We start from the raw sequence: 26809 nt of genomic DNA on the forward strand, positions 1-26809 counted from the left end.
TCAGTAACAACAAAAATAATTGATATTCAAAATGCAAATACTAAAGTATAGATTTTTTTTCCACTTAAAAGTAAACAGGAGATGAAACAAATTTTAGGGTATTGGAGATAGAAATGTACACTTAAGCAATGCTTCAAATGATCATAGAAGTAGAAACTGTAACTCAAGAAGAGCAACAGATAGAAAATTTTTTTAGCTATTTTCAAGAGAAATCAACAAGTTGAATACTAGCTTTAACAAATTCTTGAGATGATTGGTTATTGCTGAGATAATGCTGTGAAAGCGTTGTTTCGGCAATAAGCAATCATCTAAGAAACTTGTTAAAGCTGATTTCAAAGAAAATAATAGCATTAGCAAAATACACAGCACAACTTTTAACAAGAGTAATTTACAATTCAGATGCTCAATGTTCTATAAAATATAACTGAACTAAATATTATGATTTCTATACATCAAATCTTTATTTTTCTAAAAAATATTTTTATTGAATAAACTTATAAATCATATTTACAAACTGTTTATATTTAAAAATTATTTACAAACTATTTATAAACAAAACAGATGTTCCAGTTATTTTACAAATATAAAAACCATGAGCGAAACAAGTAATAACCATAAAAAAAAAAAAATTTCTACTGATTCTTTAATACAGGTATAATAAAGTTATTATTAACATATCTTCAAATTTTGAATCTGTGATTTCATATTTTCTTGCATTCATTTTTTGCTACCTTTTTTCTTCTTACGAAGAAGTAACTTTTGAAGAAAACTAGCCTTAAAAACAGAACAAAAAATATTTAAATTAAACTGATTGGTTAGAATTTGTAAATCATTAATTTATTACTTTTTATAAATCATAGAGTTGCTGATATGTTTTCTAATGAACAGTAAAAAGCATCTTAAGAACTATTACTTTTGCTACTGGTGGGTTTTCCACTTTTCTGCTACCACTGCTATCACTAAAAAGCATATCATTTTCTGTAACTGTTGCTTCTTTGACATCTATGTTATCAGGAATGGTAATATATTCTCCTAATCGCAAAGAGGGACTTTTTCCATTTTCTTGATCTTTTTTATAGGCCTCATAAGCCTCTGCTAAGTCTAAGAGTCGGATAGTCATATTTCCTTTTTCATAATCTTCCAGTTCCCAAGAAGTTAAAGGGCGTTTAGTTATCTTAGGAACTTCAATAAAAACATTTGTTACCTTTGAACTTGTTCTACCATATCCAGCTCGATTTTTCCGAAGAACATTTGCCTTAAGGGCTGTTTTCTTAATGACATCAGAAGGCTTTTTAGTAGTTTGATTGCTAAGTAGATCATTATTACCAGGTTCATCAGCATCTAATGACTGTAAAACTGAAGATCTATCTTCATTTAATGAACTAGCACTTGCTGCTTCAGCTAAAGATAAAGATGGAAGAGACGATAAATTATTGTATTGGCTATCATCAGTTTTGCCAATTACATTATACTCAGAATTTTGCACTGTGTTGATGGTTTGATCACTAAAAGAAAGTTCTTTTCCACATTCTGTGTTTATCTCTAAAATTGTGTCTTTAATAGGCATACTGTCATCAATATGAAGATCATTAGATGGTTGGGCTTGAATCAATTCATTATCTTTTATTTTGGTAGTGTTTTGATACCTTTCATTTACAGACATACTATTCTCAATTGCACCAGTGGGAGCATTTATTTTAAAAGAATTCTGCTTTTCTTCAGGGAATTGACAAAGAACTGGACATATTTGATCATCAGTTAAAATTTGATGATCAGTTCCATTTTGGGATGGTTCACAGAATGATAGGTTTGAATCTTCACTTTTATTTTCATCTAAAATAAAACTGGTAGAAACACTTTGATTGTTTAGGGTCTTGGAATCTGTGAAACTTCCAGCTTCATATTTTACTAACTTTGATTGCAAAGATTCAGGAACTCTTTCTGATTCTGAGAACTTTAATTCATTAGTTTTCGGATTGACTAACAAGCTGGAGTTTACCAAAAACCTACATAGTTGATCAGAAGATATTGACGGAGATGATTTTTGAACACTCATTTCATTGTCGTTCAACAATGAAACAAAAAACATTTTAAAATTGCAATCTTCAAGTTTGGCGTTACTTAGATGAGAAGTTTCAGAACCTTCAACAAAACAACCCTCTTTTAGATTGCTAACGAATGAAGTTAGTTTTAGTAAACAAACTTTATAGAAGTCTAGTTCATCCTTCAAATGCTTGTTCATTAGAACAAGTTTTTTTCTTTCCTCTGTGAATAATTTGAATTCCTCTTCCATAATAATGCTTATTTTAGCTTGTAGAGATCTAGGGAAAACGTAGACATAATTAAAACTTATAAATTTTTTTCATGTTTTATGCACACAGATATAAGGTTTACCCAACCTGACTTAACATAATAAACTGAACTCAAGTTTAATATTTTAATGAAATAGAAAAAAAAAATTTTTTTACCAACCAAAATTTGAACTCAGTCAAAGCAATACAACAAACAAAGATTAACAGGACACAAACATACAGACCAATATATTTGATTTGGTAAAGAATGTAATTGATTTACATATATATATGTGTATGTATGTATGTATGTATGTATGTATGTATGTATGTATGTATGTATGTATGTATGTATGTATGTATGTATGTATGTATGTATGTATGTATGTATGTATGTATGTATGTATGTATGTATGTATGTATGTATGTATGTATGTATGTTTGTATGTATGTATGTATGTATGTATGTATGTATGTATGTATGTATGTATGTATGTATGTATGTATGTATGCATGTATGTTTGTGTGTATATATATGAAGTAATGCTAAATGGTTTTCTCACTTTTAATCCCAGTAAAACAATTTTAAAAATTACTTTTAAAAAAATTTACGTTATCATTTCATGCTGTTCCAAAAATGTTAAGATTGATTTTAATTTCCTCTTCAAAATTTCACATTGCTTTAGTTTCTTTTCCAGCAATTCAATATTTTTTTTCTGAAAAAAGGCTCTTCTTTCTTCTTCAAATGTTAACAGTTCATTAGCAGCAGGACTCAAAGTCTAGAAAAAATAAAATAAATTTATTGAAATGCAGGTACTAAATGAAGTTCATTTATAAAAATAATTCTTCAAATCATTGATTGTTAAAAAATACCTGTTTGAGTTTCTCTACTTCTAAGGAATCTATGAAACTATCACTTACTGATGTAGACAAATCAGTAACTGCCCTATTACCACTTGCAACTGACTGAACTAGAGAATCATTGGTAAAGTCATTATGTGATTTAATTTCAGACATTATTCCTGTGAGACTTTTTACAGCAAATGTATTTAAAATGAAAATTCATATATGTAATATAAAAGGACCATTTTGCAAGAGCTTAAAACTGTAACCAACAAATTAGATATTAACTTGATTTTTTTTCTGTTTCAAATTTCAGATTTGCTATGCAATGTTTACAAAATTTTGTATATGCAATTTAAAAATGATACACACAATGAGCAATCAAACATTGCTTTAACACCTATTTAACTGTATTTTAAATAAAAGATTTTATTGAGAGTTCAAATAAAATATTTATGCATTTTATATACTAGTTAATAATAAAATAGGTTAAAAAGTAAAAATACAAAGATCTATAAATATGAATATAATATTTCTTATCATTTTATCATTAAAAGTATGTTTTTTTTATTTTTGTAACTTTTTATTTCAGCAGTTAATAAAACAAAAGAATTTCTGTTATTTTAACAGTAGAAATGGAAGTTGTCAACTGCTTACAAATTTTACTCGTTAAAGTAAAGGTTTTGTTTTTACAAAGCTTTCTCTTTGATCATTTTTTTTAAATGAGTGAAAAAGATGCAACAAATTATGACACTTGCTATGAAGTGTTAAAAACACAACTTATAGCTTAATCTGCAATAATAACAATTTTCATAGAAAATTAGAGTTTTTTAAAAACTTATCATTAAACTTTACTATTAGGATTTACATCTTAATGCAATGAAATATGCAAAATAATCTTTTTTTTCCCAATCAAGACTATAAAAAGTAACTAGACTTTGTTAATACCAGAATTTTTTTTTCAGTGAAGGATGCTTCATTCCTTTAATTTCTCCATCTGTATAAGTGGATTTATAGCCACTTTCTCAGCTGATCATGCCTTTCATGCTGCTTGGTGGATTTTTTTTTCTGAAAGAAAATTCATTTCTTTTTTTATTGTTTACATTTTATTTTATATAGAGTTTAACTAAAAAAACATTTAAATAATATGTATAAGTTATTGTTTTTCTTTAAAAAAACATCAGGTCATTATACATATATTTCCAAATTACATCATTTAGGAGGAAGATGTAACAGTTATAAGTTTTACAAGCATGCATTTTAATGTTCTTCAATATTGGAAACAACACCTCAAATTATGAGGTTATTAAACAAAGTTCACAAACTAAAAGTCAAAAATACTAACTTTAAAGGAGAGACAAAAAAAAAACTGAATAAGAGGTTAAAAAAACTGAATAAGATATTGAGATTAAAAAAGAATACTTTTATGTTTCACATATTAATAGACAGTTGACTTATATGCTTTCGTAATTGTGTATTGGCAAAAGTTGCAATATACATTTATGAAAGCATATAAGCCAATTAAAAGTCCAGATAAATAGTTGGACTAAAGTATGCAATTTTTGACTTACATACTTTAGTCCAACAATTTATCTGGACTTTTTTTTGAAGCAGCTAACTAAAATTAATTCTTATTTTTTGAATTTTGTGAAGACTTATGGGTATTGAGAAATCATATTAACAAGCTTTAATGCAAGACCCTACATTAGTTATCATTGACTTTTTGACTTTTTTTTCTTTCTTTTTTTCTTTTCTTTCATTTTAAACCAAAAAAAATTATGGCTGTTACCTTCTTCAAGTATTTTTGAGTTTATTTGATAATTTACTAAATAATCTATATTTTTTAGAAGCCTTTTTTAGATTTTCCTTTAATTGATATTAGACTTAATAAATATCTTCTTAAAAAAGTTATTATATTTCAAACTTAATTTACCAAAACTTTAAAAAGGTAACCAATATGTAATATTTAGTCCTTATAACAAATAATCTCTAAGGTAAAACTGTAAAATGTAGTCATATAGTTAAGCCAAATATTATTTATAACCAAGCCAAAATTTTTATTCAAGTTAGCTTTTATTTGACAAAAAAAATCATATTCTTTGTGTTTTGTTTTTGGTCAGGAAAATGTCCCATATTTATAGTTTAGATAACTCCAAATCCTATTAGAAAATATTTTTAAAAGTACAACAATCTGCCCCATTCTAAATATTCCTGATATCATACTATAGAGCATTCCAATCAACTTTAAGAACGTTCTAGAGTGTCTTAACAGCAAAAAAAAACAGTTGTTATATCTGTTTACTAATCAGTTTCTAATTAACAGCAAGTCAGGGTTAACACCAAGAGTTCAGTATAAATTTACAAGCAAAGTCCTTTAAATTAAAATATTTCCAAATGTTTTCCAGGGCCACAATAAAGCATTACTTGAAAAATTAAGTCTCAAAGTGTAAAATGTTTAGTAGGACGATATAGGAGAGTAAATGTAATAAAAAAATAGCTCATAATAATTTTACTGATATCTCTACACAAGTCGTAAATTTTATCACTTTTCTGTATTATTTCCAGCAAAAGAGATGAATATTTGTCGAATAAAAATTCATCACAACTAAACATATGGCCCTTAGATATGAGTAATTTCGGGCTGAATTATAAGTATTTTTTTAAGCATTTGAAAAACCGGGATCCTGGACAGGATTCTTGGAAGCGCAACTTGCGGACTGCTAGCAAATCTGCCGAGATAAAATATCCTTTTTTGGATGTCGTCAAAAGTTTGCAGCTTTTGTAAGCATCCGCTACTGACTGAAACCATCTTGGTTTAAAAATATCAATAGTGGTATAAAGCACATGGTTTTGCCTTCGCATCTTTATGCTGTGGCCCAGCAGTACTTTAGAAGACTATGCAGTGCTCCAAAATGGAACTTAAAACTGCATAGAGTTGATGGTAGATATTAAGAATTCATCCTTCTAACATAAATGAGAGAATAAAATCAAGTATTTTCCAAATTGAAATGGCAATTAGATTGTGATTTTAGACCATTTGAAGCTTAATTCAAATCTCTATTTCTGCAGAAAACGAAAGGTTTATTTAAAAGTGTATTTACATCAATGATATATTATATATACTAGATGTCTAACTTCGATCCGAAAAGTGAAGCCGTGGATATAGCTTTTGCCCTTATTACAAATGGCGGATTCAATTTCTAAACAAAAAAGCGGCTTCACTTTTCGTCTAATAAAATCCCGCAAGTTAGACATCTAGTATATATAATATATGATTGATTTACATAGGCTCAATAAAACTCATAAAACGATCAATCTTTTGGACATTTTTACCATTGAAGAAGACAAATAATTTGTAAAAGATGGTTGAAAAACTGTTGTTAGTTTATTCTTTTTCATTTAATCTTCCTTTGTTGATCAGCAGTACTTGATGAATAAGTTGATTTAATGTGTGTCCTTGGATTCTTGAATATTCCAGTTATAAATTATGTATCTCTAAAAAGCACAGGGTTTTTAAAAATTACTGTTATTAAAATACTAATCAAGTACATATTCTAATTTTTATTTCTGTAACGATTACTGTGATTTGTGCGATTCATTGAATTTAGTAAACCCTAAACAAGTCCAAAAGCTTATTTTAGTTTAATACATAATTCCAAAAAAGTCATTCCATTTTAGATTTATTGATAATCATTAGCTGATAATATTTTGGCTTTGGTTCCTCATTTGTCATTGCCCGCTAACTCGATTGCCCGCTAACTCGATTGGTTATAATTTGGTGCTCTGTGTAACGGGTATTTACCGATTTTATCATCGTTCGGATTCGAAAGCAAAAATGAGCAAAACTTTTTTATAATCACAAAATAATAAAAGATCCATTATCTTCAATTTCTCTTAATTATAACGAACACCATCGTGATTAAAGACGATATTCAAATCAACTGTTTTCTATTTTGTCTTAGTTCTATTCTTAATTCCTAGTTATCCAGCCCCCATTATACACCAGCTTAGCCAATATGTCAAATAACTACTGACAAGATTGGACCAGTGCGTCTGTCTTTTAGCAACCACCTTCAGTTAACAACTCAAAGTGGTAGCGGTCATATTGATTTAAATTCTATGAAATTTATCTAACATGCGATAACTAAAAATCCAGACAAACTTTGTAGCTTCAATATATATATATATATATATATATACAGTGGCGGCTCGTCAATAGGGGCCATAGGGGCCCGGCCCCACTTATATTTATTTAAGATAAAGTATTTGGTAATGTAATTATGTATTTATATATATCTAAACATGCAACTATTAGCCTAAACTATTTGCAGACAGGTTTTATAAAAATAAATAGTTCTAAGTTAGTTCTAATTTTAAACTATATTACTTTATAAGTAATATGTTTATTTGCAATTTATTCAAAGTATTGTAGCGTTATTTTAATTCATTGCCAATAACGGCTGGGCCGATTTTTACTGGCCCTATTTATTTTGTTTGTAGTAATATTATTTTTGATGCGCGCGCAGAATTTGTAGTGCTTTCAGATGGGACGAAAAAACGCACCGCAGGGCCTCATTGAACTGGCCCTTGAAGAAAAGAACCTTAAAAACATCGCTAAGTTCAAAAATTTGCGATATTTTTTGGTTAATATTTGCTGGCCCCACCAAAGTTTAATGTCACCGGCCGCCACTGTATATATATATATATATATATATATATATATATATATATATATATATATATATATATATATATATATATATATATATATATATATATATATATATATATATATATATATATATATTTTATAATTTTTAATCATATCTATTATGTTACAAACTTGATCCACTACAATTTACCAAAGTCTTAATTTGTTCAGAACTTAATTAAACGTATCTAAAGACTTGAATAATCAAGAGATTCTCCGAAAACGAGTGTGCGCTTTTTTTAGATTTGCATCCAAAACGTATATTGTTAATCACTTTCGCATTGTAAATGTCCCAAAATTGACCATCCGATATAGTGCAACGAAAGGAGAACAATATAGGACCAGAACGAAAGGTCGGAAGTGGTCGGACTGCAAGAAAAATGCCTAAGAAACAGATAAAACACGTATAAATATCCATTGATACGAAGAATGGTGTCTCACAGCATAGCCTAGCCAAGAGATTCAACGTTTCCCAGCAGTATATATCCAAAATTATCAATAAAAAGACGAGCATTCATTATCATAAAAAAAAACAAAAGCGTCAAAAAGAACATCGGTTCAGAAAGCGGCTTTGCGTTCTAAGTACAGTAAATTGGTTGCATTTTGTGGGAAAAATTATGATCATTGACGATGAGTCATATTTTCCTTTAAGCAACACCAATCTTTCTGGCAACGCAGGATATTATGCTTCTGATCCCAACGCAACGCCTACCCAGTGGGCATGCATCGTCCGCACGACGTTTTACGGACGTCTTATGAACTTATGGACGTCGTGCGGATGATGCATGCCCACTGGGTATTGAGGTCAAGCTCAAAAGAAAAGCAAATATGAGCCAAAGTTATTAGTTTGGATAACCTTGTTTGAGAAAGGACTCTCAAAGCATTTCATCGCTCCTTTGGGCCAAGCAGTCGACAAGGATGTGTACATTTGCAAATGTCTTGTTAAATTAAAAGAAGTTAATTAACGAGGTTCATAAAAACGACAAAATCGTGTTTTGGCCTGATCTAGCTTCCGCACACTACCTAACTTACCTAACAGGCAAAAATATTGAATATGGGCCAAGTGACGAAAACCTTGCTATTCTACCCAAGTGACGTCCAATTTTTAGAATGAAATTGGCGCATGCAGATAATTGGAAAGCTGAAAATCTCCACCAATTTTCATACCATACTCGATTCGATTTCTTAGAAATCGAATCCGAGTATGGTATGAAAAAAATTGACCAAAATCGGGTACATAGGTTTAGGGCGAGTTCTTTCACAAGAGTTGACCGTGTTCGCCGAAATGGGCTGATAAACGAATAATTTTTATTTCATTTTGTAAAATACAAGTTTCTTGTTATTATGCTTTTTAAATTGATATTTCCGTTCATCTTCAAAGTTTGTCCTGATTTTTAGTTGTCACATGTTATTATTCAAAATTGTTTAATGAAATAAATATTTGGAAAAATAAAATAAATATGTTTTGGTTGCGACTTATGGGACACACGGTATTTAAACGATCAGTATATAACATAATTAAGACAGTTTAATATTTGAAGTTCCCTAAAAGAATATTTTGAGAATAAAAATTGAATCAATTATGGAAGGTGGTTTTAAATAAAATTACTCCAACTGTAATAATTAAAAACTAATTCTTCCCTGAAAAAATTAAAACACCAATTTAATTAGAAAATCATCATGATTATCAGTGATAGTAACTAACAACAGACTTTAAAGGTGAATAAAATTTATGAAGAAGAAATGCAAGTTGTTTTTTCTATTTGCTGCAAATTTTAACTACTTTGAGTCTAAATTTATCGTTTATTATAAAATTGAAATATTTTTTTTCTTGTAAACTAGAAAAGTATAATTGAATACTAAATATTTTGTAATATACAACAAGCATTCTTAAAGTAGGGGAGACCGGGGCTAATTGGCTACACCAGAAATTTCCAAAATTCACATGAAATCTTCCCTCTTAACTAATTCATCTTCCAGTGTAGTATCAGGGCTATATGCGCATAAAGCTATAGCGGTTTTTGTGTTTTTTTTTTACAAATTTTGTAACTTTTGTAACTATATTACTTTTTCAATTTTAAAAAGCAATAGCATTAGCTACAAGTAAACTCGAATAGATGTAGGTGTTGTATGGTTCACTCTAACCAGTCAAATTTTGTGTTATTCAATATTTCGCGTTTTTGGAGATTTTTAAGCCATTTTATGAGCAAAAAACTTTTGGGGTTAGTTGGCACAATGATCGCGGGGCTAGTTGGCAACATGTACCAACTTACAACTTTTCGCATTTGCCGTAAATTCACTTAAGTTTTATAACACTACAGATCTACAGATGTGAGAAATAATAAAAGAAAAGTAGACAGGCCTGTAAATTCTAAAAATGTTACAAAAAATCCCGTTGATGCTATTTTTATAGAAGAAAAGTCTGTTCGATCGACTTAAGGGCAATAAAAGTTAATGTCAAAAAATATTGTTGGATAAAAATTATCAAGAGTTTTCATAAAAAAGATGCGCTTGAAATATATGCTTAATGTTGCTAAACTTGTTTCATATGGTGTGCCAACTTACCTTGAGAGTATAGGCAACTTACCCCGAGCCGGGGTAAGTTGGCACATTTTTTTTTTTTTTTATGGGCCCTTTTTGGGCTACCAATTATTATATTTTTTTAATGTTTGACACTGGAACGTGCGTGCCAAATTCATTTTCTTTTAAACTCCAACTTGATATCCTCAAGAAAGTTCACCCAGAAATGCACAATGCTCAAAAACTAAAACTGTAGCCAACTAGCCCCAGTCTCCCCTATAAGAATTTGATAATTGTTTTGACGAATCTTTTCTCTTTTTTTTTTTTTCACTCTCTCCTTTTCTCTTTTTTTATAACCCTTTTAATTAAAAATGGCTTATATATTTAAAATGGCTTTAAACAAAACAAAAAAATTAATGTTAAAAATCCAGACTATGAGGAGAATTGTTATGATTAGTTGTTAAATATATTTGTACAAACTGTTTGCTTCAACTATTTTTTTACTCTTGTGTGATTCGGATGCTCCAGGATGTTATTATAATTATAAATAAGTTATTACTGGTAATAAACTGTTTGCTTAGCATTTGTTATTATAATATCATAATCATATATAATCATAAATCTGTAAACTGTCACATGTGTCACATGTCATAAGTCATAGCATTTGAATAACTTGAAGGAAGTTTAGTCATATTTTTTAGTTAAGTTAATATTTTTTATATTTAAGTTAATATTTTCAAGTTAAGTCATATTTTTCAATTAAGTAAGCAAATTGTGCATGCATTGTGCATTCACAAAACTGATCTGTTCAGTAAATTTCCCAGTGTTGCTACGGCTAGAATTACAGAAAAAGACAAATAACTAGTAGCGCACTCACAATATTCTAGAAACTGTATCCCATTTAGTCTGATTACTTCGCTTCGTGATGTCAGATAACGTAAAGTTAATGACTAACCACAACCACGATGTAAAATAAAGACTGGCAGATAAAAAATTTACTAGGTAATGAGTTTAGATTAATAAAGATAAATTCAACTTAATCCCGAAATAAAGAGCACAGACTACACAGATTGATTTTTATGCAACCCAGGATGCGTATTCACCAAATTTTCGTTACTCTTGTGCAGCTCAACTAAGATTACGGAAACCTTACGTTCATGTATTTATTTGGTATTTACCAATATTTCGCAGCATTTCCGTAAAGTTAGGGCTACGCATGAGTTGACTTACGCAACTTATGCAAAAACTTACGCAACTTATGCAAAAATTTACTGAACTTACGCAAAAACTTTCGAAAGTTTTTTTGAAACGCAACTGCCCAAGTTTCGCGAATGCGACCAGTTTTGAACTTACGGCAAACTTACGCAAAAAAAAAAAAAAAAAGTTTGGTGAATAAGCTCCCTGGTTTTTATTCTCTATAACTTTTATTTGCGAATTGTGTTTATTCAACTTGTTGTAAACAAGCACTCGAAACCGTAATAGCAGTTGCTAACCAGCATAATCTTCAAAACTCGCTTAAAGCTTCACTATGTGCAGTTATACATGCGTAATGAATACTATGGTTGAGAGTGAGGCAGATTAGTTATTTTGTTAACACGCTGCTTTTATAAAAAAACATGATATATCATAGCGTGTATTATATAATACTTAATGTTGTTTAATTAAATTGTTTGGCGGTACGTAGATAAATCTTTGCTCCGTAACCTGGAATAGAACTTGAAGTCTCAAGTGTATTTGCAATCTGATGCTTGATTTCAAAATAAGTCTCTAAGAGTAATTTGAACGTTTTATTTAGAATTGTTAACAAATGAATGACGCCGAAGGAGTGCAAATGACCTTTTCTCGTTAATATGACGTATTAACTGTTATTTATCTTTTCGTTGAATAGACAAATAGGAAGCATGGTTTAAAAAATTTTATAATTCTGATTGATAGAGAAATAATATTAGTGATGCTGGTACTCCATGTGTTAACATTTTGCTTGCGTACTGAATGACAATTTCTCAGACATGAACCAAACAGGGCCTACAAATCAAACCATTTGCACGTTTGAACCTACCTTCAAAGTTATAATGCTCATCCTTCTTGGCTCAACATCGGTAGTAGCCATTGTTGAAAACGTTTTCTTTTGCACTGCAGTTTACTTCAATAAAAAACTTCATTCCAAGTCCAACATCTTGATCGTAAGTTTAGCCGTCACAGATATAATTATATCTGCTACTTTGCCAAATCTTGAATTTGTTTATGTATACTTTTATCCCGCATGGCCAATCGGCAGTTTGGGAACAAAAACCCAAAATCTAGTCTGGATATTTTCACTTGTTTGTCCATTTGTTACCGTGACTGCTATAACTGTCGAGCGCTTTATTATAATTGCGGGAAAACCAAGTTTGAAGTATTTAATCACAAAGACCATGTACTTTTTAGTTGTCATATTCATCTGGGTGTATTCTTTTATATGTTGTTTTGTTACAGCTATCACCATGCTACCAGCACCAAAATACACTTACGTCTGGAATGTGAACCCTACTCTTTACTATGTGTTTCTTGGCGTTCATATTATTTTCCCCTTGTTTTCACTGCCAGGACTATATTACAAAATGCGAAAAGTCTCCAAAAACTCTATGAAAGAAATTTCAAACGAGGTTGGGGCAATTAGGCAAAAAAGGGAGATGAAACTTGCTAAGACAATTGTCATTATTATAGGGGTCTTGTATTTGGTATGGATCCCAGTGGTCATCTTAGAAATTTTTTATAATCTCAATTTTACCGATTGCATAGTTTCAAAATTGGGAGCGGTAAGTGTATGGTTGACGTGCTTTAACGGATGTCTCAACCCCCTTCTATATGCTTATAGAAATGCAGAAGTAAAGAAATTTACTATAGATAGAGTGAATGTATTTCGACGAAAAAGAAGCCTGAATGGTTCTAAAAAATGTAAAAACCACGAAGTTTGTTTTTAATTTTTTTTTCAACTTTGTAACAATGGCTTTCGTCCAGGTTTATCTTGTTTATTGAGAATTAGAAACACACTTGCACACACACTTGCACACACACTTGCACACACACTTGCACACACATGCACACACATGCACACACACACAAAATTCTACGTATTATCTTCCTATTTAATTTAACTAATATTTTTCTACAAATTTACTTCTTAACTTTTTAAGTTTTCTACAAATTTATTTCTAAACTTTTTAGTTTATATGTTGCAAGAGTTGAAACCTGCTAAAAGCAATAATAGCTCATTAAAACTTGATGTGAAGCCAAGCTCTTTTCAGAAGCTTACCAAGTTCTTAGCTATCTTCTGATAGAGAGAACTCTTTTCTTCTAGACCACCATCGACACTCATCATAAAATCACTCATAATGGCAGTTGATTTAACAAATGGACCGTTTTTTGCGAAATCTCTGAATTCGTTTAAATCAAGCAGCTTATTAAATTTCAGGGCGTGAGTGAAACGATTCGACTATGTGTGTTTTCCAGATCTGATGGTAATATAAGTGGAACCAGACTATGCAACGACCATTGGTTTCCCTAAACTATCTTCTTGTACTTTAATTGCAGCATACACTGATGGGGTCAACTTGTGTCGAATGTCAATGACCATGTCATGATCTGGTTGAGTCAGTTAGTACTCTTTATGCGTATACAAAGGTGCCTGCTTGCTGTAGATACACTAATGTGCACCTAAAACAATGTGTTTAAGATAAAAAGATATCTTTTATAAAATATTTTCTATGTAAACTCTTTTTAATACCCTTAACTTCCTTAAAAGTCCAAATGAAGCATCCTGATTAAGGTACAAGACTTCATCACCTAGAAATGATGCAATCTCTTCGCATGTTTTCTGTACGGAATTTTCCATCAGTATGCTGTGAATATTTATTATTTTGCGATCAAATCAACCTAATTTAATCAGTTTTTATTTTGTGTCTTCAAGCGTTGCACTGTTTCTTGGATTATAAATCCAAAAATTGTTGTGTCACTAAATTTGATACCCCCAGACCCTCCATTAAGCACAAAAAGAAACTCTCCCCCCCCTTCCTTGGCGCGTGACGTAATATACGGACAACCCCTCATACTAAATCTGATGTTTGATTTTAGGACAGTCTTAACCTGACAAAAAATTAATTTGACGCAAAATTTTTTTTCAAACTTTTTTATTTTTTTTTTTTGATTGCAAGTTTGAAAAATAAAAAAATGAAAAGATCTTAAATATTGTTTTTAGTTTTTCTTAACTTTGTAACAATAATTTTTCGCTCGGGTTTTATTTATTGATGATCAAAAACACAAAAAATTATATATAAATTCGTGGCTGTCAAAGTTTCTGTTTCAAATTATCATTTAAGTATTTCGAACGTTTTAAGTTAAATTTCTCGATTGTTGAAATGTGCTAAAAACGAAGGCTTTCTTAAACTTCATCTCAGTTTGAAAATCTAATCTTAAAGATCATCTCAGTTTGAAAATCTAGCACCAGTGTGTATGGTAAAATTCGATGTGATTTGTAAACAATATGTTTTAAAACGAATAAATCCCATTTCAAGTCAATACAAGAACCTTTTGCTGCAACAATTTTTTAAGTTGCAATTTCTTAAGCGTGAAGCTTTCTTCAAGATAAGACGCATTTCTTTTCTAAAAATAAAAAAAAAAAAATGGCTAAAAGTTTAACAATCATTCAAGTGAAAGAGCTATTAGAAGCTCATGAAAATACTTTATTAAAAATCTTTGGAGAGAAAATTGACAAACTTGAAGGGAAAATAGAGCAATTAAAAAACGAAAACATATTACTGAAAAATGAAATTGCTACAATAAACAACGCGATGAACTTCCAAAACGAATTCTACGAAAAAACCATAAAGGAAACGAACGAACTTAATGAAGAACTAAAAAATCAAATCAAAGAAAATAAAAAAAAAAAAAATCAAGCGAACTTTTTATAGACAAAATTGCTGAATTAGAAGATCGCAGCAGGAGAAACAACTTGAGGTTTGAAGGTTTTGAAGAAAAAGAAAACGAATCGTGGGAAGAAAGCGAGTCGAAAGTAAAATATTTTATTAAAGAAAAATTAAATATAAAACACGACATTCAAATAGAAAGAGCCCACAGAACTGGAAAAAAAAAAGAATCTGGACATAAAAAGCGACGAACAATAGTTGTAAAGTTCCTAAACTATAAAGACAAAGAAAAAATATTACAGCATTATAACTGACTAAAGCTTTGGAATGAACGTATATATCTCAACGACGACTACAGCGAAAGAACGATTGAAAAAAGAAAAATACTCTTTGAAAAGCTAAAGAATTAAGATCCTCAGGTAAGTATGCAAAAGTTGTCTATAATAAACTTATAACGCGCGATTAATAATTACGATAACAAAAAGAAATTCTTTAAAATGTGCTCAAAAAATAATTACAAAAATGAATGACTTTCAATCGCTAACCTATAATTTTTATGAAAAATACATTATGTCAGATGAAAACGCAGACCCAGATGTAAATTTTTTTAGTGATATGTACACGGACAGTTTATATCATTACCCTAGCACCATTAAAGAATTTCTTTTTAAAAATGTAAATGATACAAACAGTGAAAGAATCAGAATCCTTCACATAAATATAAGGAGTTTAAGCAAAAATAATGAAAACTTTCGACATTTTCTAGAAGAAACTGAAAACATTTTTAATATTATATGTGTTACGGAAACTTGGTGCCCTTCTATCGAACTTGAAAGTAATTCTAATTTTCATCTAAAGAATTTTGAATTAGTCTCATTAGAAAGACAAACAAATAAACGCGGTGGAGGGGTTCTTATATACGTTAAAGAAAACTTTGCGTATAAAGTTAGAAGCGATTTAAGCGTTTCTGACAAAGATAAAGAGATCGCAACAATGGAATTAATTATTAACAAAGGAAAAAACATACTTATAAGCAGCTGCTATAGGCCACCTGACGGCGCGTGCGAAAATCTTAGATTTTATTTGCAACGTAATATAGTTCACGCTGGTAACAACGAAAGAAAAAAAAACTTTATAATTGGGGATAGTGTTCGGCAAAATCAAATATACGTCAAACCTTTAAAGATTTGAATTTGAACTGTTCTTTGAGGGGATAGATTTGAATTTGATTTGACAAATATCTGGAGGATTTGGATTTGATTTTCAAATATTCACTTTGTTCTCAATTTTTGCGTTTGAAAAAAAAACGCCAAATTTTACAGGCCCGCAAACATATATATCACTTTATTCCGGGGTCTTTGCAGTGGTTTCCGGAATGGCGGTCGCCTTTCAATAACGGAAAAAAAAAAAAAAAAAAAAAAGTTTTTAATTAAAGTTTGTTAATATTAAAGAGAAAGTAAAGAGCATAGAGAAAGAAAAAAAGAAAAGAAATGTAAACAAAGTACAAGATTAAAAGAAAAAACGTAGAAAAAAATATATGTAAAAATCAAAAGAAAAAATTGCAAATACAATTTAACCACAATAAAAATGGAAAAAGTAAAACAATAACGAATCGAAAAACATTCATTGAAAGAAACAATCATTCGAAAAAAGAAAATAATAAAAAAATATAATAATGGCTTGCTTGAAAGCAAAGAATTTTTTTTTTAATTTTATTAATTTTCTGTGCGTTTTTGTATATTGTCTTGTATGTTTGTCTATTGTTTGTATTTTCCGTCGTGTATTCAAATTCAAATTTATTTTAATATTCGTTATTCTTATTTTCATTAATTATTTTTCATTATAATAGTTGCTATATGTCATTGTTTACTTTTACGTTTTATCAGTTTTAACTGTTTGTAACTGTCTAACTTTGTTTATGTAGCTATTGTATTTATAAAGACAAGTGACTTATATATAATTATTATTATTGTTATCATTATTATTAATATTATTTTTATTATTTAAACCATTATTATTTTAATCATTTTCATTAGGTGTTTACTTATTATTAGTATATTTACTATTTGTAAACAACCTTGAAATGTATCTATTTCAGAAATATATATTACATTCCTAATTATGTCGGATAATCCAGAACCCGAATCTTTTTCTGTTACAAAAACCACCAAACGTTCACAATCAATTGTATGGGATCATTTCACAGTTGATGAGCATGACAAAACCAAGGCCATATGCCAGCATTGTCCAAAGCACAAGAACAAGTATGCTTACAATAAAGGTGGGACAAAAAATCTAATGAACCATTTAAATTCTCAACACAAAAGCAAATTACTTGGGGACAGAGAACCAAAGCAACGACGTTTAGATGACATGATAATGACACCAATCGTTTATTCTCCAGATCTATTCAATGAATACTTAGTTAGCTGGATTGTCAAGAATGATCAATCATTTAATGAGGTAGAGTCCAGCCACTTTCGTAAACTACTCACTCTACTGAAACCAAATTTGTCAATCATGAGTGCGCGCCAATTAAAAAGCCAGATAATGGACACTTACAACACCAAAAAACAATTGCTAAAGACCCTTTTTTTGAATCTTGACTCAAAGGTTTCATTCACCACTGACTGCTGGACATCACCCAACAACATTGCTTTTATGGGCATAACGGCTCATTACATTGACAAAGACTGGAACCTACATGCCAAAACTCTTGATTTCAAATCCTTGCCTGATTCCCATTCAGGTTCAAATTTATCTAATGCATTCTTGTCAGTTTTGATTGAATTCGGTCTTACAAGCAAAGGAATGGGCATTACCTTAGATAATGCTTCCAATAATAATTCATTTATGGATATTTTAAATTCCAAGTACGAAATTAAAACCACCTTTGAGCATATCCGGTGTTTTGCTCATGTGCTGAATTTGGGCGCGCAAGCAGGTTTGGATGTTTTGAAAGATGATCTTGTAAAACTTAGAACAGGAATTAAAAAAATCCGATCCAGTCCTCAATCATATTCTAGGTTCAAAGGTTTCCAGCAATCAAATTGCACCTTAAAACCAATACTTGATGTCCCTACAAGATGGAACTCAACAGCTGATATGCTTAAACGAGCAATGGAATTAAAAGTTGGTTTCATTGCGTATTTTTGCGATTTTGACAACATTGATAGACAACAGTCTGCAAACAATCCAGACTGTTGTCTATCAATTTCAGCAGATGTTTGGAACAGGTTTGAAACAATTGTTTTGTATCTTGAACCATTCAAGGAATTTACCCAGCTCATTAGTGGTGATTCATATTCCACATTGTCTTTGGTGGTTCCTCTCTTCAATATTCTTTTGGATCACATTACTGAATGGATGACCACAAAAACCAACCCTGAAGATAATCTACACCGCTCTACAGTTGCAGCGCTCGCAAAAATGTCAAAATATTATAATTTGACTAGTGACTGCTTTACTATCTGCACTGTCCTAGACCCAAGATTTGGTATTGAATATTACAAAAATGATAAGGACGCAAACAGCGAGTCGTATACAAAGATTATGGACACAGTCAATTGTGAATATCAAATCAATTATGCCCCAAGCAATGGTACAACTGCTACAAGCATTCAAAACGTTTCAAAATATACCCCGTTCAAATCGCGTGTTTCATCAAACCCATGTAATGAGTTTGAAAACTATTGTAATGATACAAGTAAGATAGATGGCGGCAATAATAGCAACATATTACTTTGGTGGAAATCTCGATCTGACAAATATCCAAACCTATCCAGAATGGCCAGAGATTACCGGGCCATTCCTGCTACATCTGTATCATCAGAAAGGCTCTTCTCATTAGGAAAAAATCTTATTACTGACAAAAGAAATCTTCTCTCTGCAGATACCATTCAAGCTTGCCAGTGCTTGAAGTCTTGGTTGGATTAAAAAGAATAAAAGAAGCTGTAATGTGTGAGAAATAGTAACAAATGCTGCAATATGAATAAAATTTATAGATTCAGATAACTAAAATTAATAAATGAAATAAGTTAAATAACGTTCAAATATACATCAAATCTTGGAAAGATTTGAATTTGATCTAAATTCAAAATAGGAAGATTTGAATTTGGCCTTTTCAAACATTTGACGCATATTTGATCAAACTATTTGAATTTGTGCCGAACACTAATTGGGGATTTTAATATGGACTGTCTTATTTATAACAAAGACAAAAAAGTGAGAAGTTTCTATGATGAAATTTTTTTAGCTGGCGCAATTCCCTTAATCAATCATCCAACTAGAGTAACAAAAAATTCGATAAGTTTAAAAACAACTCAACGCGCACCTGGCAGATAATAAAAGAGATAACAGGAAAATCAAAAACTCACTTAAGTTCTTTACCACAAACTATAAAATTTGAAGATGTAAATATATGTGAACCGAGCAAAATTGCAAACATATTTAATAAATTTTTTACTGAAATTGGAACCAATCTCTCTAAAAAAATTCCTATGACCGAAAATTCGTTTGAAGACTACTTGTGTCCTATAAATAAATCTCATTATAACAATGAGTATTCTTCTGAATTATCCCACGACGAGCTCCATATAGCCTTTAAGTCTTTAAAAAGAAATAAAGCTATTGGTGCTGATGAAGTAAGTGGTAATATAGTTGCAGAATGCTATGAAAGTCTGAAAGATATTCTTTATAAAGTGTTTAATGCATCTATAAAACAAGGAGTTTTCCCGGATCAATTGAAAATTGCGAAAGTCATACCAATTTACAAACAAGGCGATAAAACAAATATCAACAACTATCGCCCGATTTCGGTTCTTTCAACTTTTTCAAAATTATTGGAAAGAATAATATATAATAGAATATTTAAATATTTTGACCAAAATAATATACTATATTCCAAACAGTTTGGCTTTAAAAAAAATGTTTCAACTGAGCACGCAATGATTCAATTTGTTAGGGAAATCTCAGAATCTTTCGAAAAAAAACAATATACCCTAGGAGTCTTTAATGATCTTTCGAAGGCTTTCGATACCGTTGACCATAAAATATTGCTTAAAAAGCTCGAATACTACACAATGTAACAAAAAAAAAAAAAATTTCTGTTTATCAAAGTTTTTTGATGTTTCTTAATTAATTTGAGTATGCTGAGTCTAAATATGACATTGGATTTTTTATTGCATCAATCGTTTGGTCGTAAAAAAAAAAAAAATCAATTAAACATATAATTAATATAAATCGTTTTGCAATCATGTTACATTATATTGTATTGTAACAGTCTCTCACAATCTCAAAAAACACTAAAAGTGAACAGTAGAACGAGGTTTTCTTTTATGAAGTTTCTCGTCATCGCGTATCAAACACCAGATGTAGTCACCCATCATAGCTGCATCCCATCTGCCCTGGTATCTTTTCTCCATTGCAAGAATATCCTGATGGAAACGTTCCCCGTGCTCTTCACTCACATCACCCAAATTTGGTCTGAAAAATTCCAAGTGTGAATGCAGGTAATGCAGCTTTATTGACATTCTGCATTTCATATCTGCGTACCGTACAATTAAGTTTTCCACTATCTCTTTGTAGTTATCACTCTTATTGTTGCCTAAAAAGCTATGAACAACATGTCTAAATGCAGTCCATGCTTCTTTTTCAACAGCAGACATTTTGTCCTCAAGCTCCTTACATGCCAACATAACTTTAATCTGTGGACCAACGAATATACCTGCTGAAATTTTTGCATCTGACACCTTTGGAAACATCTGCCGAATATGCTGGAATGCTGCACTATCTGGGTTTAATGCTTTGACAAATTGTTTGATAAGACCAAGTTTAATGTGAAGGGGTGGTAGTAAGATCTTTTCAACAGGTATCAGAGATTGATTAATAACATTGTGCGAACCAGGCTGTAAATGTTCTCTCACTGGCCACTCACGTCTTGTGAAGTGCTGGTTTGCAGCCCTGCTATCCCATAAACAAAGAAAACACGAGTACTTTGTGTATCCTCCTTGCAGACCGAGAAGAAATGCTAGCATCTTAAAGTCTCCACATACATCCCACTTGTAACTGTCGTAGTTGATTTTCTCAAGCAACAACTTCACGTTCTTATAGTCTTCCTTTAGATGAACGGAATGAGCTACTGGAATCGAAGGAAATCGGTTTCCGTTATGGAGCAAAACTGCCTTTAGACTTCTTGTTGAGCTGTCAATGAATAATCTCCACTCTTCAGGATTGTGAACAATGCCAATGTCATTGAAAAGACCACGAACGTCATGACAATAGCACAGTGATTCTGATACTACATAAAAGTATGCGAATGTTTCATGTCTTTTTCGGTATATCGAGGTTCTGCAGCTTGGATCTAATAAATTCCATTCTTTCAAACGTGATGTCAGAAGTTCTGCATTTGATTTAGTGAGACCTAAATCTCGTACTAAGTCATCAAGTTCTTGTTGGATAGAGAAATGAGGTGAATCATTCGGTTCCCTGAAATCACAGTCATCATTGAGTTCATCCGGTGAGTCTACTTCAGAATGATATGCAGCTGCTTCTTCGGATTGAGGTGGAGTAGGAACAGGCAATTCATCACTGTGTGGAACTGGTCCAATAGAAGATGGTGTACTTGGATAAACTAGAGTCAGCCTATCTTTCGGTTTTTTATACTTTGAAATGTCAACAATGCAGAAAAAGCAGTCATCATGATGGTTCGTCGGTTCTCTCCATATTCTCGGAATCGCAAAGGGCATTGACTTTCGGATTCCACGCAGCCATCCTTCCAGAGTTGATCTGCAGCTACCACAACTGTAGTGTGGTGCCCACGATTTGTCCTGATCTCCCATAGCCATGCCAAAATAAGCATGATATGCAGTAAAGAATTTTGTACCACTGACAATCTTATGTTTAGCTTGTGTTGGACTAATATAGTAACCACAAACATAACAGAATGAGTCAGGACAAAGCTTGCAGGATCTACTAGACATATTCACCACTTCATGTAACAGTTGTAATTAGTTAAACTGAAAATAAACACACGAATATAGTTAAAATCAGCATATATATATAATGTTTTAATTGCATTACACATATACGAAAACTCCGAAATATACTTTATGCTTTTTCTCAGGAAATCTTGATGATAGAGAAAAACCAATGGTACCACTGAAATCAGCATACAAAAATTATGTAAGAAACATTAAAAAATTAACATAAACAAAAATGTTGTTACATGGTGCTATGGAATCAAAAACAACATGCTAAAATGGTTTCATAGTTACTTTTCAAATAGAAAGCAATTTCTTACCTATAATGATGGCCTTCAAAGTGACTATACTGAAATAACCTGCGGTGTTCCACAAGGCTCTATTCTTGGTCCTCTTATGTTTTTAATTTATATTAATGATTTTAGCAAAGCAGCTAATCTTCGGAGTATTATGTTTGCTGATGATACAAATTTGCTCTTATCAAACAGTAATATTAATGAGCTGTTTTCTGATATGAACAAAGAACTTAAATGCGTATCTGAGTGGTTTAAATGTAACAAATTGACCTTAAACCTTGATAAAACGAAATACATTCTATTTCACCCTATTTCTAAAAAACGTTTTTTACCAACAACCATGCCAAAAATTCTTATTGAAAACTAGAAATAAAAAAGGAAACTTTTATTAGTTTTCTTGGCATTTATCTTGATGAGAATGTTACATGGAAACCACATATTGACTACATTTGTACAAAGGTTTCTAAAAATATAGGAGTCCTCTATAAGTCAAGAAATCATTTAAACAAAACCATTTTAATCCAACTCTATTACTCATTTATACATAGTTATATTAACTATGCAAATATTGCTTGGGGAAGTACAAGTAAAAGTATGTTGCGTACTCTTTACCGTCGTCAGAAACACGCGATACGCTTAGTTTGTTTTGAAAATCGATTTACGCATTCAAAGTTTTTATTCAAAAATATAAAAGTACTTAACATTTATGAAGTGAATGTATATAAAATATTATGCTTTATGTTTCAATGTAAAATCAATCCGTCCTTACACGTTTTTAAAGATTTTATTACCTTAAAAACAAAAAATAAGTATACACTACGAAATGATAACTCACTCTTTGAACCCTTTTGTCGAACAAAATTCAATCAGTTCTGTATAGCTTATCGTGCACCCAATCTCTGGAACAAAATTCTTTTACCTAATTTTGATTTATCAATTACCTTCCCAGTCTTTAAAAAGAAATTTAAAAAATTCATTCTCTTTAATGACAATATGTTGAAATACTTTTAAAATTAAGAAATTTGTATAAACACGCTCTTTTGTTTTTTGTATTTTGTCATTTTTATTTGTCTATATCTATCAATGGCTTAAGTTATATTCTATTATAACTTTTTATGTTTCTGGCGACAAGATCATTAGAAATTCTATCAGATACCAAGTTTTTATTTAAATTAGTCTATATATCACGGATTTTATTGCATCACGAAAGCATATATCTCGGATTTTGATGTATTACGAGAACATATATCACGGACTTTATTATATTACGACTAATAAAATGTAAAACTGAAAAAAAAAAAAAAAAAAAAACTTCATGTGAACTCTGAGCTCGTACAAAGCTATCAGACCCAGGGCCGCCGTGAGGGGGGGGGTCTACTAGGTTGTTTTGTCCCGGGCGCCAGGTCGACAGGGGCGCACGAAGCCGAATATAAATAATTTTTTTTTTCATGTTTATTTAAAAAAAAGATAGGTGCTGACATTGCCAAGCTTATTATGGACGTCTTAGAACAAAATGGAATCGATCTCAAAAACTGCAGAGGTCAAGGATATGACAATGGAGCGAACATGTCCGGTATATACAAAGGAGTACAGGCGATTATACTGCAAAAAAATCCTCAAGCTCTCTATATGCCATGCAGCGCTCATAGTCTCAACCTTGCTGGTGTTCATTCTGCTGAATCTTCGGTTGAAGTCAAGAACTACTTTGGCCGAGTCCAGTCACTTTACAATCTTTTCAGTGGAAGCCCTAGTTGGTGGAAAGTCTTGATTGAAACCACTGGTTTGTCCCTTCATCAAACGTCGCAAACCAGATGGAGTGCGCGAATCGAGGCCGTGAAGCCGTTAGTCAAGCGATCCAGGGAAATCCTCGAATCTTTGAAAAAGCTCCGCGATTTTGATCTAACAGCTGATCAATTGAATGAAGTAAAATCTCTGAGAGGTGGGTTCATTCATTCGAGTTCATTGTAATGACAACCTTTTGGTATAAAACTCTTCAATCAATCAACTACGTGAGCCTTGCACTTCAATCAGAAAATATCTCCTTGGACGACGAGATGAAACTCATTAAGACTCTTATTGAAGATCTAAATCGACTGAGATCATCTTGGACCAGCATCCTTAATGAGGCACGTTTGATAGCATCTGGTCTTGCTTCTTTTGGTTTTCAATCAGAATTTGTGAAGAAGAGGACGAAAAAAAGGAAGACCTTTCACGAAGAGGTGAGGAACACCGCTCATTTCCATGAAGACGAAGCAAAAGAGTTTGAGGTGAGCGTATTCAATACCGCTCTTGATACTCTTATTCAGCAGGTCAGCGATAGATTCCAAGCTGCTGAGAAGACGACGAATATGTTTTCGTTCTTGTGGTCATTGAAATCTCTTGTTATGTCAAATGAAGAAGAATCAGAAGAAAGTGTTGAAGCACCTATTAAATTGGAGGAGAAATGCAAGGTCTTGGCACAAATCTACGCGACCGATGTTGAGGAAGAGAAACTTATTGAAGAGGTCCGCCACCTCGATGCTCTGAAGCGATCCAATCTTTTTGGTCCAAAAGAATCTCTCACTTCCATGACGTTATTGAATGGAATATACCAGAAAGGTCTTCAGCCGCTCTTCGAATCAGTCTGCATTTTGCTGCGCATCTTCAACACCATCCCTGTTTCTGTTGCGGAAGGCGAGAGATCTTTTAGTAAGCTTGCTCTAGTTAAGACAGCTTTAAGGTCTACAATGAGCCAAGAACGACTCACGAATCTTCTGGTTGTTTCCATTGAGCATGATCTTGCCAAAAAGTTGTGCTACGGTGAAGTGATTTCCAAATTCGCCATGAGTAAAGCTCGAAAGATCAATTTCCTCTGAAGTTGAAACAACAATAGCTGTTGTATTCTAGACAAATTTTTGCTCTTAACATCCAATAGTGTTTAATGATTGTCTTTGGTCTGTTTCTACCATGTTCTAGTGTCGACTTTATCATTTTATGTATGAGTGTATAACCAAGTAAAAAGACCATTGCAATTATCTAGAAATAAACTGTTCAAATGTTCATTAATTAAAATTAAAAAGTTCTATATTCTTTTATCCTCTTTGATTTGTTATCAAATGGCTTATTATATGTATTGAATTATGGATCATTAGATCAGCTTTCACTTTCAGTAGGGCGCTTGGGAAATTTTGACCCTGGGCGCCGCAAAGGCTCACGGCGGGCCTGATCAGACCGCTATTTATATTATTAATTAATTTATGAAAAATTTAAAAGACATGTATTGAATTCTGGTACCCTCCAATCTGTTCCAACTCTTTAAGCAAATGTGTAAAATTTATAGCAAACGCCTAAAACCAGAACTAAAAGCATTCCTAGCTTTGTTACATGTTAATGTACAGGCACCATTTTTTTTGTCGCCAATAAAAATTCGATAAATTAATCGTTGTTTGTGTCCATGACGGTTAAGAGCAAGCGAACCAGCCGAGATTGTGGCTCATTAATACATATTGTTATCACTTAAAGCAAGCAGAACCTAATCTTCACACTGCCGAATCTTTCCATCGAATGAGGATGCTTGTTAACAATAACAGTGTGGGAGCATTTCGATTTCTCTGCCCATTCCCTTGTCATTTGACATGAGTTTTCGTATAAAGTTGCTTTAATCAACAGTCATATCCTCTCTAGGAGGCTAATTTATTTTTATCCAATTCTTATCATTGGTTCTTTTAAAGGCATAAAAAAGGATGGATATTAAGTTGCTACTTTTTTTGACCGAGAAGAAGATTAACAATCACTAAGTTTTCCCTAAATACCAAATTTGAAAAGTTTTCTTTTAAAAGACGAAACGAATCCAACCCCCTGAATGATATGGTAGCTCACGGAAAGATGGAATAGTATAAAAAACAAGTATGGAACAATGAAAGTAGATTTCGTTGTTCAAATTGAGTCGTCCAACTTTCTTTTTAATTAAACTGCAAATTTAAATAAAAATTTAAATTTAATATAACAAATTTAAATAAAAACATTAAATGCAAAAAACCTAATTGACTGACTGTCTAGCTGACATAAAACTAGGAATAATTATGTTTTAAAAACAACTATATCTAGGTTCTACGCGATTCGAAGTAGAGCTGTTTTTCCTATTGACACAATCAGTACAATTGTGAAAACGCTTTGGAGGAATGCTATAAAGAATTTAAGTTTCAGAAAAAGAATTTGGAAAAGTATGGTAATTTCTGTGAGGAGGGAAAATGATAAAATTGTAAACATTATCTTTAAGTTTTAC

At 31.4% G+C, this 26809-nt stretch overlaps 3 protein-coding genes and 1 pseudogene across 8 annotated transcripts; 2 read left to right on the plus strand and 2 right to left on the minus strand.

The window, feature by feature from the left end:
* Positions 1–350: 350 nt before the first annotated feature.
* LOC145194421 (uncharacterized) lies at positions 351–11544 on the minus strand. Of its 5 annotated transcripts, XM_090068143.1 has the most exons (6): positions 11243–11495; positions 4083–4202; positions 3165–3262; positions 2904–3070; positions 914–2321; positions 351–774 (listed from the first exon to the last, which is right to left on the minus strand). In XM_090068143.1, exons 4-6 carry the CDS (start codon positions 2909–2911, stop codon positions 718–720), a joined length of 1473 nt encoding a protein of 490 aa, XP_089924269.1. In that variant the 5' UTR covers positions 2912–3070; positions 3165–3262; positions 4083–4202; positions 11243–11495; the 3' UTR covers positions 351–717. The 5 variants fall into 5 exon arrangements, with proteins under 5 accessions (XP_089924269.1, XP_089924271.1, XP_089924270.1 ...); XM_090068145.1 differs by lacking the exon at positions 3165–3262 and having other exon boundaries at positions 11243–11544; XM_090068144.1 differs by lacking the exons at positions 3165–3262; positions 11243–11495 and having other exon boundaries at positions 4083–4231.
* A 609-nt stretch (positions 11545–12153) lies between these two features.
* On the minus strand, positions 12154–22890 carry LOC149880778 (uncharacterized). Its single transcript, XM_090068148.1, has 2 exons — positions 19646–22890; positions 12154–15006 (listed from the first exon to the last, which is right to left on the minus strand). Exon 1 carries the CDS (start codon positions 22247–22249, stop codon positions 20573–20575), a length of 1677 nt encoding a protein of 558 aa, XP_089924274.1. The 5' UTR covers positions 22250–22890; the 3' UTR covers positions 12154–15006; positions 19646–20572.
* LOC145194543 (histamine H2 receptor-like) lies at positions 12375–14103 on the plus strand. Of its 2 annotated transcripts, none has more exons than XM_090068149.1 (2): positions 12375–13302; positions 13573–14103. In XM_090068149.1, exons 1-2 carry the CDS (start codon positions 12375–12377, stop codon positions 13680–13682), a joined length of 1038 nt encoding a protein of 345 aa, XP_089924275.1. In that variant the 3' UTR covers positions 13683–14103. The 2 variants fall into 2 exon arrangements, with proteins under 2 accessions (XP_089924275.1, XP_089924276.1); XM_090068150.1 differs by having other exon boundaries at positions 13706–14103.
* A 1117-nt stretch (positions 22891–24007) lies between the features above and the next one.
* On the plus strand, positions 24008–25530 carry LOC145186403 (zinc finger MYM-type protein 1-like; annotated as a pseudogene).
* Positions 25531–26809: the final 1279 nt, after the last annotated feature.

The sequence above is a fragment of the Hydra viridissima genome, unplaced genomic scaffold (genome assembly GCF_058129835.1).
Source record: "Hydra viridissima isolate aposymbiotic clone 2 unplaced genomic scaffold, HvirCarnegie_v1 scaffold_12, whole genome shotgun sequence".
Classification (NCBI taxonomy): Eukaryota; Metazoa; Cnidaria; class Hydrozoa; order Anthoathecata; family Hydridae; genus Hydra; species Hydra viridissima.